Source organism: Branchiostoma lanceolatum, chromosome 2, assembly GCF_035083965.1.
Source record: "Branchiostoma lanceolatum isolate klBraLanc5 chromosome 2, klBraLanc5.hap2, whole genome shotgun sequence".
Lineage (NCBI taxonomy): Eukaryota > Metazoa > Chordata > Leptocardii > Amphioxiformes > Branchiostomatidae > Branchiostoma > Branchiostoma lanceolatum.
The window spans coordinates 22,337,498-22,352,175 of record NC_089723.1 but is presented as its reverse complement, the minus strand read 5'-3'; the positions used below and the strand labels follow the sequence as shown (position 1 = coordinate 22,352,175).

Genomic DNA, 14,678 nt, shown 5'->3' with positions numbered 1-14,678 from the left:
ACGCAGTCATATTTCCTCTTTGGCAGCGACCGTTTTTGCCTTCCCGTTCACAGACTGCACACGCATTTAAAACTAGGTTTTCCATGGCAGTGTGCCGAAGACTACTCTGACTCCTCTTGCATGCACACGTACTGTGCTGACTGACGGGAACTCCGTGAAGTAATTTCTGCAGCTCGGTTTTCTGTTGATGTAATTGCCATGGCAACGGATTAAAGTCTCTTGGTGCTGGACCATTACTTTCGCAAAGGGGAGGAAATGAGGCATATTTTGGAAATAAATCAAAATATATGTGGGTCACCAGAACTGCCAATCGTGCATTCCAGGCATCGATGCCTTTTTGATAAGAATAAAAGGCCATGAAAAGAAAAGAAATAGCAGCTTACATATCTCAACAGCAAAGGTTGTTCTCGCATGGCCTTTTGATGATGATCCATTGTGTTCTGTAGCTCAGGTAGTTGTGGAAACAACATATGGTTGCATTCAGTCTTTCTTTTTTTCTCTCCACCGTGTCTTTCCACATGGCCTTTTCCTTTGATAAAAAACATGAAATGTATTAAATTTTTCTTACGTATGTAACATAACAAGACTCAAAGAAACATATCTTAAATTGATTGAAAACGTTGGGAAACTGGCGTTGCAAACCTTAAAGTCTCTGATTTTCCCTGCAGGTGAACTCTGTTATAAGCCTCCCCAGTATCGGACACAACATCAACATTGCTGTCACCAAGCTCGTTATTCTGGAGGAAGACCAGGTACGTGTATGTCCATGTGTTTATTTGCTTGGCTGGAAGCGCTAAATGTTAAATGTCGACGAAACCAGGAGCTTTTCACACACAGTGTGTCACGGAAGTTTCTTATTACGGATACGAGAAGACAAGAAGGAGACTTCTAGAGCCAAGTAAATGACTTCATAACACCCCACATTAAGATTATTACTCTGTCAGCGCTAAAAATAATGTCAAATAGGCCATTAAGTTTCTTATATCTGATATGAGAAGACACAAGGGCAATATGGAGAGCCTAAAAGTGGGCTTAACGATACCACGCATTGAGAACGCATTAAGATTAAAACTGCTTATCTTAAGTGTTGAATAGAGCAGTACAGTACACAGAACGATTTGTCTTATAATTTTCTGTTAGACAATATCATGTTCGTCTTTAAGTTATTAGAGATAATGGAGTGTCTTTTAAACCATTTTCAGGTAGGTCTGAAACTGGCCCACCACGCCGATAGCGCCCTGCACAACTTCTGCCAGTGGCAGAGGGAGAAACTCCCATACGTCTCTGCGGTGGACACCGACACTAACGAGGTCATAGGTCATCGGGACAGACCTAGTCGTCACGACGCCGCCATCTTGTTGACAAGGTCAGTGTCAATTAATGGTGATTCGTCAAACCTTTAGATGGATTGCATCAACAATAAGCTATTTCACACTTCTGAGCACACATGCACGGCGAAATGAATATTCGTTAATATGTCAAAGGTGAAGACTCCTGGCTTGTAAACAATTCTTGTTTCGAACATTGTCAGAATATGCATAATAATGCTCAGGTGGGTTTTATTTACGTCTCAGGGGCCTTTACCTTTGGCATATTACCCACAATTCTGTTGCCGCGCATGCGTACCTGTAAGTGTGAAAAGGTTATTGCCTAGGTCTGTATTCCACTTCTTTTCCCAACGGGTATTGCTATGTAGATACATCCATTAATACAATACAAAATTCCTCAATGACAAAGGTTGACAGACATTGGTTTACATCATAAACACCATATTTATTTTCGCACAAACTACGATCGATTGGTGCCAGTAAGTGGCTCGCCCTTCTAATTTTCTATTTTGCTTAGACTTCCGTCCTTGATAATGCCTTGACAGCAAACGTTCTATTCAGGCGAATTCCTGAGCCCGGTATAACGCTACCACCTGTTCGTAGTTTTGGCCCTGGGAATGCTCGATAACTTATAGCTGAACTGTATATATTCGTTCATTTCCCTATCAATCACCTGGAGAAAAGTTCCTTGTTTTGATCCTTAAGACGCCATGAGATGTCTTCAAAGGATTTGGTCCTTAACACCTTAATGCAGAGTATAAAATCTTACATCCATGTCTGAGCCAGGAGGTCAGTTTGTGGTTCTCGGTGAAGAAATGTTGAAGACTTCTGTCGTCATCTCTAGTGACCCCGTGTCTCCATGAGGTCAGAGGTTAGGGCCAGCGCCATACATTGCCTGGATAATCACCGCATGGAATGCTGCACAGGAAATCACGTGGCTACAGACATTTTCTGGCTGTCAGTTGGTTCTTCGGACGTCTTAAAGTTTTTGATCATACCACAGTTGGATGGTATAGTCCATCGTTTTGGGCGATATACGATAGTCACACATTTTCCACCTCATTTGCATGAAATAGTCTCACACATTTTTAAAGTCCCATACTTCCAGGATATAACTACAGAAAATGGCGGTTCCTCATTGGCTGAGGGGAAGTAGCCATGTGCTAATTGTATGATGTAGTACAGAATGCCTTCAAGGTTGTTGTTCAACAGCGTCCGAGGTCGTCTGAGGACAAACTCAAAGTTGATGAACGGCTGAACATAAAACCGACATATTTTGCGAGCTCTACTTTTCCGGTAGGACGTAAAAGTTGGGGATGCCAATTAGAGTTAGCTCTCCTTGTGTGTCAACTGATAGGGCTTCACATTAGTCGCTATGATTTACTAATACGGTTTTACAAATCATTGCTCTGCCTGAGGACATGTGTATATCAACAGAAAGCTATGTGGCAGTTGCAGGGCTGTAACACATGTGAGATAATTCTTTTGCCATCCTTATCACTACGGCTTTATTGATGATCTCTTCTGACAGCCTGAGTTAGTGAAGATGTACAAAGCAGATGGCACAAGTCAGTATATATCAGCAGTGTAAACCACATACGTTTGGGTTCAATCAAGCTGTCCTGGTAGTTTCGTCAGGGGAGTACAGTTTACATTAATGTATTTCCAAAAACAAACGATAGTTAATCACGTTTCATGAGGTAACTATATGTTTTGCTTACCCTGGAAAGTTCTGAGGTAGCGCTTACCGAGCAAAATGTCCCTTAGCATTCTGATCTTGCTCTAGATACTTGCACGGTTAAATCCACTGCAATATCTTATCAATTTAGTGCAATGGTAGCTGTGAACTAACGATTCAAAGTCACGGCCATTTGTACAGCTCTGTTATATCGAAGCAGATATATCGGTGGCAATGGCAGTATCCAAAGGGCAAAAGCAGTGTCATTGCCCACTGCTAGATCTGCTTAGAGACCTGCTTGGAGATTACGGCTCTGGAGTGTAGATGATGAGGACGAAATGGAACAGGGAGAACTCATGATCACCATCCTAGTGCTCTTTCTCCCTTATCAGTGTTGGTTTGTCATTCTGATGAAGTCCAGAACATCAGTACTGGACAACACCTGACCACACAGAGTTAATTAGCCGTGACATGTTACCCTCTTAATGACACACCTCGAGGCGGAGCTCTAGCCACCCATTTAGCCTGGTTATCCTAAACAAGGCCCGCCAAGGACAAGGTCGTGACACGTGTCACCTGTATCTCTCAGCTGCAGGGCACCACCACGTGAAGACTTTCAGCTGTTGCTCTGTTACATTTACTTCTATGGTCCTCATTCGGCGGTGCAATGGCCTAGTGAGTAGAGTGTTCAGTGCACGAAACGGCCAGAGATCCTGACAGATACGTACAGCGATGTTTCTGTATTTTGGGTGGATGCAGGCGGATCCGATAAGGAGTCCGTAACATATCGGATCATCGGACAAAGTGATCCGGGACCTTAGATCCGAAAGAATCCGAAATCGCCTTGCTTTCCGTAGGGCATGAGTACAAAATGATGAATTCTGCTTAGCACTCAGCATTTTATAAAAAGTACGGGAGGTTAATACTCATCACTACCAGTGGACTTGGCCCTGCTGTAGTAATGGCTCAAAGTTGTGTGGCCCAAGGGCTTTGGGACGGAGATGGGCGCCGCCATATGCACCATGTGTGGTGCTGGAGGACTTTAACTTTAACTTAGCCCCTCTGTGTGCTTTCATTTACAATTAGACTCAAGAGGATGCACCTCGCTCTTGAAATGTGCATCGTGATTGTCCCGAGTTTGCTTTGTCTTTAATTCTAGAGTCACCTCAGTCATAGTCACAAAGTTCAGCCATCTTCTCAAAAGAACAATATTAAGTCCGTCCTGCTTATAGACGAAGTAAAGCTATCAACTATCATGATTTAAGACAAGACACAACTGTCTCTGCTAAAATAGTAGAATTTATCTTATACTATAGTGAGTAAATGTGTAAAAGCAAATCTTAATTTCGCACAGCTATAGCATACTTATTGTTTATAGCCATTTAATCCATCCTTATGTATGCAATAAAAAGCGTACTCCCTTGAAAACAGTGCATCTAAATTTCTTTGTCAATCTGCATGTCTGCCTTTGGCGTGACACAATAGCTTGACAGGCACACAAAATCGCCTGGTAACCACAGCCAACAATTCAACGGTAATCGACAATCCACACATACCGCGGTGTGGGATACTGTAGGATCTCGTTGCTGCCTATTTGTACGAGCAAGAAGGCATTTGGAGAAATAACATTTGTCACGTCAAAGAATGATGGACAAATCATGGTAAAATTTAGTAGTAGCGTTGACTACGACCCGATACTTTCGATTTAAACATTTGCAGTCACATATGCAGTTGGTAGATGTGTTAAGAGCTAGCATCAGCTGCAAGTTGGTCATTCTACAGCATATGTGCCCATTCACTCCAGTGCCGAAGTTGGAACAATTGGTGGGAATGCCAGACTTTCCTCGTGCATTGAATAGCTCCGGTCGTCGACTCCCTCCAATGTATTTGGTTTCAAATATGCTGGCCGTCTAGACGGAGTCTGCTCGAGTCTTTAGGCACGCTGTAAGGCGATAGCAGTTGGCCAGAAATCAAGTCACCGGACAATAGACATTCGGCACGCTCATCAGCAATGGTGTGGAAATGGAAAAAATTGACGTGTTAGTCTTTGACTGTTAATCGTACGCTTGACGTGTTAGCTTTAGACAGTTAACCGTATAAGAATCCGGAAATTTAGACATACGTCTCTTTCGCCTTTATCATTATGCTCAGGAATTCGCAGCAGAAATAAGATATATATGGCAGATGTTAGCCTCTACCAGACTTCATAGTTTGCTGGCAAATTAGCAGAAATTGGCCAAATAGACCGTTAAAACATACCAGAGGAGTTAGCTGGCTGAAAATTCAGTTTGCAACTAACTTCTCTGCTATGCTATAACTGTCTATTTGGCCGACTTGTACTATTTTGCAAGCCACCTATGGTGTCTGATAGACACAAGAAAGATGATAATCATCTAAGGTTTTGAATGAATTATGAACTGTGGGTTTTATTCATATATATCACCAGGAACTAGGGTGGTGGCTGGGAGCTCGTCTAATAGATCTAGAGTCCGAAGGAATAAAAGCAAATATAATCCTGTGGACATCATCTCGTTTCCTGTGCACTCTTATCGCCTGTTGAAGGTGTCAATCTTAATCAGGATCAGTAGGTCCACCTGCTGAGTTCATGTCACGAGGCTATCTTAATGCTTCACGGTGTTAACATGTCCACATCAACCAGTAGCCATGCACTCCGCCCACCGAGAGATATGGGTACGGACGGGATTTATGGAGCTATATCCTGTAGGTCGGGGCTGCGCTGGTAGGATGTTTGAAGAAGGAGATGAAGAAGAAGAAGAAGAAGAAAGAAGAATGAATGAATAAGCGATAGCCTTTATTTTACGTTCATTCCTTATCCATCTGAGTACAGCCGCACAGATACAAAAGTCGCTATAAAGTAGCACTACATAATGAAAGGACATTTAATACTAATATAAAATATTGGGTTAAAAAACTATGGCATGGCTTCTTTTCGTCTCTTATGATGATGTAACGTATTGATGTTGAATATATATGTTGAAATGGTCAAAACGCATGATAAAAGATATCTGCGACATTTGCCAATAGGATAGCAACAAGGTCCATGTTGAAATCTATCTAAGATTGCGAAGGACATAGACTCAATTGGAAAACAGAGTCTTATATCTAAATGCTGTGCGTAAGTGCTGAAGTTATAGTTTTGACGCAACTGAATTAATTTATAGTTATGAGCTTGGTTCAGTACCAATTTCAAGCTATCAAAAAAGCGAAAACAATTTCATTTCATTAAGGTAAACATATATTGCACTCAAAGACGCCAAACATTTCACTATCTATATTTTTGCTTCATGCAATTCATATTCAAATGTCACTAGAATACTTCGATGTTCAGACAGAAAAATGTTCATTCAAGTTGTCCTCCAGTGGCTGGCGTGTCTAGCTCTTTCAGTCCTGCGTACCTCTTTACTTTGATGTCTAATGTTCGCCAACAAAGCTGACTGGCTCTTCAATGAGCAAGTAGCACATCGTTCAGCACCCGGCTTCTGTGTACCAACCTTCCGTCATACAGTTCAACAGGGTCACAGCCACAGAACTACTCCTCAAACAGATTAGGTGACCCTGAACAAAAGTCGCTCCGAGATGTTTCTCTCAGGAACGCTTTGTTGTCGCAGAGGAATCCACAGGTAAACCTTGTGTAAACTTGTTACCTGTCGTATCTTGACGGATATCCTCCCGGTGTGGGGTACAGGTGCTCCCGCTTCACACGCTAGCTTTGTTCGGGGAGGTCTGGGGGCCGTTCGCGGTTCAAAGAAGATGAAGTCAGCAAGTGACATTGTTTGTTTTGACAGCAAACAACACTACATTATTACAGTCTAGCTTACCAGACTATTGCTCCCATCCCTACAAACAGACATAACCTTTCTCACATTGGTAATATTTATAGGTGGCTGTTCACACTCACGGTGTGAGGGCCCTGTCACACTTGTGCGTATATCACATACTATATGCAAGTCCGCATGAGTCGCGTGTTAACAAGTTTTTATCTCCATGAAAAATGGAGATATTGTTTTTGGTGTGTCTGTGTGTGTGTGTGTTTGTGTTTGTGTTTCCGGACTATTGTAGTCAGCATAACTCAAGAACCTCTGGATGGATTACGATGATATTTGGTATGTGGGCAGGTGTTGTGAAGCCAAAATTCAAGGTCGATTTTGAGCCCCCTGGTATGTGACCTTGGTACTGCAGCAGAAATTCAATTTTTGTATCTCTTGACCTGGACGTGCTATGGTCTTGATTTTTGGTGGCAGATAGCTTGTGGTGTAATGAAGACATGGTGTGAGTTTGGGCCCCCTAGCAGCTTGCTCTGGAACTGCAGGGGCCTTATCGTGAAAATCTTCTAAGGAAATTAACTGAACAAAGGAACGACAGATTTCCATGATATTTAGCATACAGGTAGCTTAGACAGAAATGTACACAATGAAGTGCAAATTATGCTAATTAGCACTTGATTTGCATAGCTAATGAGGAAAATCTATCTTTGCAGTGTTTCCATTATCAGACTCAAATACATGTAACGTATGTAGTTTATGGAAAGTGGATCATCAACAGATACCAATTATGCAAATATATTCCTAATTTGCATAATTAATCCAAAACACCATATCTCATCTAATTGGAAAATTATAGGACTGTCAATATGATACTTAGTATGCAGGTAGCTTAGACAGAGATGTACATAATGAAGTGCAAATTATGCTAATTGTGACTTGATTTGCATAGCTAATGAGGAATATCTATATTTGCAGTGTTTTCCATTATCAGACTCCTATACATGTAACATATGTAGTTTATGGAAAGTGGAGCATCAACAGATACCAATTATGCAAATGAACTCCTAATTTGCATAATTAATGCAAACGCACAATAATTCATCTAATCGGAAAATTATAGTACTGTCAATATTGCAACATGTGTAAGTTAGATAAAGGTGTCTATGACCAAGCATATATTATGCAAATGTGTAAGTCATTTGCATGAATAGAATTGTTCATGGAGATATGAGGTCGTGGAACTCTTGTTGTTTTAGGTTAAGTTTGCAGCCGAAGAAGTAATTTCTTTGGTTCGATAACTAGGCTACACAACGGTGGGTCAAAGTAGAAAACAACTTCTTCCCTGCAAACTTAACATAAACCAATTTTTTTTTTATGCACAACTCATACGCACTTACATCTACGCAAAAATGTGACATGGTATTGGCTTGAGGGCCGAGATAATTGGGCGTTGCTGTTGCCATCGACCTGGCTAATTCGCCAATCACAATTGGTAGAAGTGAACCCATTTGAATTGACATTAGATACAAAAGTACGGTAAACTTTTCATTCGGCCTCTCTTGTTTTACTTTAAAACGTATAATGCGTTTGAATACTGCATTGAGATTTTCTTTATGATACCGCAACCCTTTGGTAAAAACACTCAAGGAACGCTTAAAAAGTACTTCAACAGATCAAACAATCTGAGTGACGTGATACGGCAGACCTTTCTCTCCAATAAGATTGATACTAGATGTACTCATGACTGCCCCAAGAGCCGGTGTCAGGTTCCTGTCCTGATCCCTTCCCCCCTATTGCCTGCAACCAATACCACTGGGAGCTCCCCGGTACCTCTGCGGTGTCGGGAGTGATGCACACCCGCCTATACAGATTAGCTCACACGGGGGTGGTTTACGAGATTGATTTCTATACGAGATATCTCGAAAGGCAAGCTTAAAAGACAGCCTTCTAGAAACAAGCCTATGCTTAGCAGACTGGGCCCGGTAAAACACCACTATAGCTATGCCGACCCGTAGAGAATGGTGACCAGGCTACTCCCCCTACTGCCGTGTTGGGGTCAACACAAACAAACGCACTTCTGGTGGTAATAGCTTTTTCATGTTCAATTGGGCGTGAAAACAATGCTTGTTTTCTTACCGCACAAGTACCACAAACAGGGTTATCTACTTATAACCCTAAAGGACAGAAGGGAGAACTTGCCCACCTGGTGTTGTTTTTGTCAATTGGGTGATTGATTTACGTGGTCAGTAGGAAGGCAGGGAGGAAGGCGTGGAAATTGTAAAATACAATGTAGGATTATGTTCATCATTTCAGTGGCCCAATGTTGTTTGGCCTTTCTGCCCAAGTATGCCAATTACTAGTACATAACACGAACCGTATATCAAAACAGAAAAGCAGCAGGTTCACAGAAAACGACTAAACCTTTTACTTTATATTTATAATTTAGTGCTTTGTATCATAGCATAGTGCATCCAACGCGAGCGCCGTAGCGAAGCCACATTGCACTACCAGCTAGCTACTCAAAAAACACCATGCTTCCCCTCAATTGAGGATGACTGCTTTATCTTTATCTTACGTGTAATGTGTTATGTGGATAGGTCAATACAAATTCAGATATCATTTCTTACCAAACTTGGGAAATTTGAATATTCGGTAAGCCGGGTACATTGTTCGTTGCCATATGACTTACGTAAGTGGAATGTTCAAGGACCTCGAAACCCCTATTTTTAAGATACAAATGTTGTTTGACCTTGACCCCGTTGTAGACGCCTCGAGCAAGAGTCTACATCCGACCAAGGATGACCAAATGAAACACACACAGGCGGCCAGTCAAGGCGATTAAACGAGGTAATATTGTTTGTAGACAAAACAAGAGGTAAACCAAGGCTCTCTGTGGATAAAGTGGCCCCAGAAACCCGTGATTTGGTCACTGTTGGCGCCTTAGAGGTCTTCACCAATGCCACGGCCTGTGCCTGTTTGGGGTCTGGTAAATGGATGATTTCTGTGCGGAAGCCCAGGAAAGGATTCTACTGAGATAATCTCACCGGACCCGCGGCACATTGGTGCCCTCACTGCGTCCTAAATTGGATTTGACTTGATAATGGGAATGTCATATAAAATGTACGGCTAAAAGGGCAATAAAACACACGAAACGTTAAAAAGATTCTTTCCAAATCGTTCGGTTGCAGCGAGGTCTCCGACGTGCCGCAGGTCCAAAGAGATACCAGTATAGGCCATAGGGTCGTTTGTGCAGCCAGTGGTGTGCAATCTGCAAATGCATTTAAGTTCGCGGTGATTCAATTTCTCTGTATGGAGAAAATGGAGTACTCGCGGTTGAAACAGTGGGGGTAGTAGGTGGGCAGTAGACAAAACAAGCATTTTCGCGGTTGTTTTTTAAAAGTTAAAAGTTCGCGGTGAATAGATCACTGCGAAAACCGTGAACATCACGTACACCACCGTGAACTTAAATTCATTTACAGTTTACCTAGTGTTACAAACAATGAATACGTCCTTTTATAAATTTCGCGCCAAGGTCATCCAAGGTCAAGGACACGACGAGATTACATCATTCACTCTAACTTTCACAACAGTTGAATTAGAGAGTAGAGTGAAACAGATTTAACGTGAAGAAGTTTTGCTAAGTATGCAGAGTACCGTATACTTCGAACCTTAAACCTTGAACCTTGAACCTTGAACGAGGACATCGGTGATGTACTTATACTTCGAACAGAGATACTTTGATCTTGATTTTGTCTGTTGAATGGTTTTCTTCGATCACGACTTATTCAAAGTGACGTGCTCTAAAAGTAACCATAACAAAACAGCAGGGATCTATTTCAGTAGTCATATCTCATTAGATTTCGTCACTTCAATCGCACCGACATCACTCGCGATAACCTATCTGACATGCGCAGCGCATGCGCAACAGGTGATCACGGTGATCCCAAGGAATCATGGGTACAGCCTGACCAGAAGTGATAACATCCGGGACATGTCACTCTTAGAAGTTGACAAGAAGAGACATCTGTTTATACGAGCACCGTACAAAAATAAACTTGTAGAGAATAGATTGAGGCACGTTTAGGAAATAGATAATGCTCCTTAAAAGCCAAATTCTCATCTTTCAAAGCACGGCAGCTGTCCGTTGAAGGGGGAGGGGTGGTGTATACAGGAATGCGAATATTCAAGTCTGTATTAGTTGCGTAGTGACATTTTTTGTCTTGTTTGCAGCGAAAAAAAATGTATTTTTTCGGTTCGATAACCGGGCTGCACAACGGTGGCTCAATGTAAACGGCTTCTTTCCCGCAAACTTTACCTTAAGTCCAAAATGTTAACGTGCAAGTCAAACAGACAGACTCTCCCAGAATGATCACAAAGCTTAGAAAATCTGATAACCTATTACACTTACCACATTTCTCACCGGCTAGTTTCGAAGTGCAGAGTTTTAGACTTATCTTTAAGCTTATATTTCTAATTAGGCCATCACAAGTTGTTTTGAAAGTGACGACTGGGTTTGCCAAGTGGTGACCGTTCATAAATCTATCAAGTTGCTTGAGTAACAGTTATCTTGTGTATCTTATTAACTGGATGCCTAACCTTAATCGACCTCCCGAAACGGTCATGCCACTTTCTTCTAGTCACCTCAGCAAACCTAGCCACCTCTACAGGCTTTCTGGCAGACGTTTCTTTTCGCGGGAAGCGCTGATTCGCGGTTTTCAACGTATTGGGGTCAGGTTCTTTAGCTAGAGGAATCCTAATTATGATTGCCAGCAATTTTCTCCAGCAAAAGAACCTGGCCCCGATATGTTGAAAACCACGAATCAGCGCTTACCCCAAACGCCGGCGCCGGCCAGAAAGTCTGCATAGGAGGCTACAACAAGCCATCGACAGGCTTACAGTTGTTTTCCCAGCCTGACTCAATTAGAACGCTTACTTCATCGTGAGGCGAGAAGTTACCGGCGCCTGGTCAGGTAGAATAACACAAAGTGACGGATGGTTGTTAATCCTCCACGGCTTTTAACAGAAAGATTTCGGGGTTCATTACAAATCACAGGCTTTGTTCCAGTCTAGTCACTATTAGAACCATATCAATCTCAGGGGACGAGCCGACATATCTTTGAAGTGTGTATAGCTGGTGCTCTCTACCAGACTCACAACGTTGGCTATAGTATAGACATGTATTGAGAACCAGAGCAATCTGTTAGGGCCTCCTAAAGCCTACAACACTTGCTATTTACATCACAATATATCTGCCACCAAAAAACAAGACCATAGCACGTCCAGGTCAAATGATACAAACAACGGAGGTTCTGCTGAAGTACTAAGCCTAAGGGAACATACCTGGGGAACCGAAATCAACCTTGCCCTTTGGCTTTCCTACCGCTACCCACATACTTAATACCATCGTAGTCTATCCGGAGGTTCTTGAGTTATGCTGGCTGAAAAAAAAAATCCCGAAACATAGACACCACACCATACCTCCCCCACCCCCACCTACGATCCTTACCCCCGTAGGAAGGCCTGGCGGAGGCTAGTGGTAGTGCAACGCGGTTTCGCTACGTGTACAGCTAGCGTATTTAGCCCACTACCGGATCATCCCTACTCTTCTTGATAGGTGTATTGTGTTCTTTAACGTGCAGAGGTTTCACGCCATAAGCTCCCTCATACACGGAGCCGGCGGCTTTACGTCCCCATCCGAAATGAACTATGTTCTTCTTTTCCAGTCGTGCCCAAACAACACAGCAAAAGTGGGCACTTGGCCCGTCAACGTTGATGTAACTACCGCGAAGTCAATACTAAAGACTAAGTAGTGAATCAATCACGACACGTTGGAGACACATAAACAGTTCAGATTTACAGTCAAACTCCATCTTTGACAGGATACGACTTTGATTTTGTTACTGACATGAAATTAGAGGTAGAGTTTTTGGCCTGTCTGCCTGTGTGATGTGAAATGGAGGTCTGTCTGTTTGTGATTGTCTGTGTATGTTTCCGCATTTTATGATCAATATAACTCAAAAACCTCTGAATTGATTACGCTGATATTTTAATTAGTACATGTATGTTGGTAGGTCTTGAGAAGACGAAGGGCAAGGTTAATGTTAGGCCCCCTGGTTTGTGACCTCGGTACTGCAGCAGAGCGTCCGGTTGTTGTATCTCTTGTCCTGAACGTGCTATTGTTTTTGTTGTTTCTCGTTTTCAATAATGTCGCGAGAACTCTGAAAATTAAAGAAAAGTATTAATAGTTTCGGGACGACATGCTGATCGTCTTCTGTTGTTGTTTTCTCCCAGGAAGGACATCTGCAAGGACAGGGACGAGCCGTGCGGCACTCTGGGTAAGTAGCAGAGTACTTTTTCCTTTGTCAGTGTTTCTTGAAAAATGTCTAACCGTTGTTAGCTTACGAAAAGATTTCATGAGCCAGTTAAACTACGGAGGATGGCACCCAGGCTAGAAAAATCTGTTTTTATGAACTTTCTTTTGGGCAAGAAAATCGCATTACCTTGACAAACAACATGCGTCTTGCTGGCTTCATTTTACAGTGACGTAAATTTTGTTACATCAAGTTCTTTTACTAGCCTCTAAGTCGTAGTTACGAGTAAAATGTATTCTGTCGACTGCTTTGCGAGTTTTGTCAGATGCTTTGGTAACCGTAGACGAGTTTGCACGCGTTCCCACCCAAAACAAGGCCGTAAGTCAAACATATGGCTGGTACTTATTTTTAGCTTTCGCCCATTTGGTGAGCATGACTTGTCTTAACAATACACATCTTTGGCCTTCAGGACTCTCGCAATTGGATTAGTCAGGCCCCATATTTCACTAGACGGCGATCGCGCTGCGACCTTGTTGCGACCAAAAATTGGATTTGTGTGACCCTTGACGTCTTAATTGGAGTACGATACAAAATGTGATAGCATAACTGAAAAGACAAGAAAATACACAAAGCGTAAAATGTTCTTTTTTTTTTTTAAATTCTCTGATTTTTCTTAGCGTTCTGTCAGATCGCTATTGAGGTGGTTGCTCTAGTGGAGTGGGGGTATAAGCTAAGTGCTGCTTTCGGCAGCTTTTGGCAACCATGTCGTTTTCACGTGCATGGAATGCCCTAACCGCAACGTCCTTTGAACTAGATCAAAGACGCGGATCAACACGGTAGAATCCTGACGCTTAAAATATGCACCTGAAATAGCACCATCAGCGGGTGTTTCTTTAGTATTGTTTGTCTTCTAACGCTCCATAGAAAGAGTAGAATAAGTGGAGGGGTAGCAGCCGTGTAGTGATCTTCCCCTAGCCCGATGGAGCACGAGCTGGCGAGTTCCGGTGTTAAAATAAACAAACTCGAGGTCAAAGGAGACGTGTCCTAATGGTGCGCCACTTGCCGCTGTGTCAATACGAGGTTCAAATGAACCCCCGAGATTTGCATTTGGACAAAATCCAAGCAGGGGTTTTTTAGGGGGACCCTGGCTTTGCCTAATTTGAGTCCATTGAAAATGTATGACTTCCTGAGTGAGACAGGACTTCAAATTGTAACACCAAATCCAAATGAACCCCTAAAATTCTAACTTGGACAACATCCAGGCAGAGCTCTAGGTGATATTTATAAGGAGACTGACCGGAGCTAAACCTTCACAAATGTATGACTTCCTCCTAACATTGGAAGTGAAAACGCTTTTTGCGCGAGACATGACTTCAAATTATAAAGTACCTAATACTTATTTGTGACTCAACAAAGTTGATCCAAGTGAAACACAGAGCGTCGGACGAAAACCAAGCAGAAGTGATATTTACAGGGAGACGGACTTTACTTATATGTATGACATCCTGAATTTTCTCATCAAATTGGAACTGAAAACAGTTTCTGCGTGAGATAGGACTTCAAATTGTAAACTAGG

The 14,678-nt window shown here is 42.4% G+C and overlaps 1 protein-coding gene across 1 annotated transcript in view; it reads left to right on the top strand.

Moving 5' to 3' along the window:
* Positions 1 to 14,678, top strand: part of LOC136426922 (A disintegrin and metalloproteinase with thrombospondin motifs 17-like) — a 45,048-nt gene that overhangs the window by 11,332 nt on the left and 19,038 nt on the right. Inside the window, exons 5-7 of the mRNA XM_066415642.1 lie at positions 669 to 752; positions 1,203 to 1,366; positions 13,083 to 13,126. Of these exons, the coding sequence (XP_066271739.1) occupies positions 669 to 752; positions 1,203 to 1,366; positions 13,083 to 13,126 (292 nt within the window). The remainder of the gene's footprint in view (positions 1 to 668; positions 753 to 1,202; positions 1,367 to 13,082; positions 13,127 to 14,678) is intronic.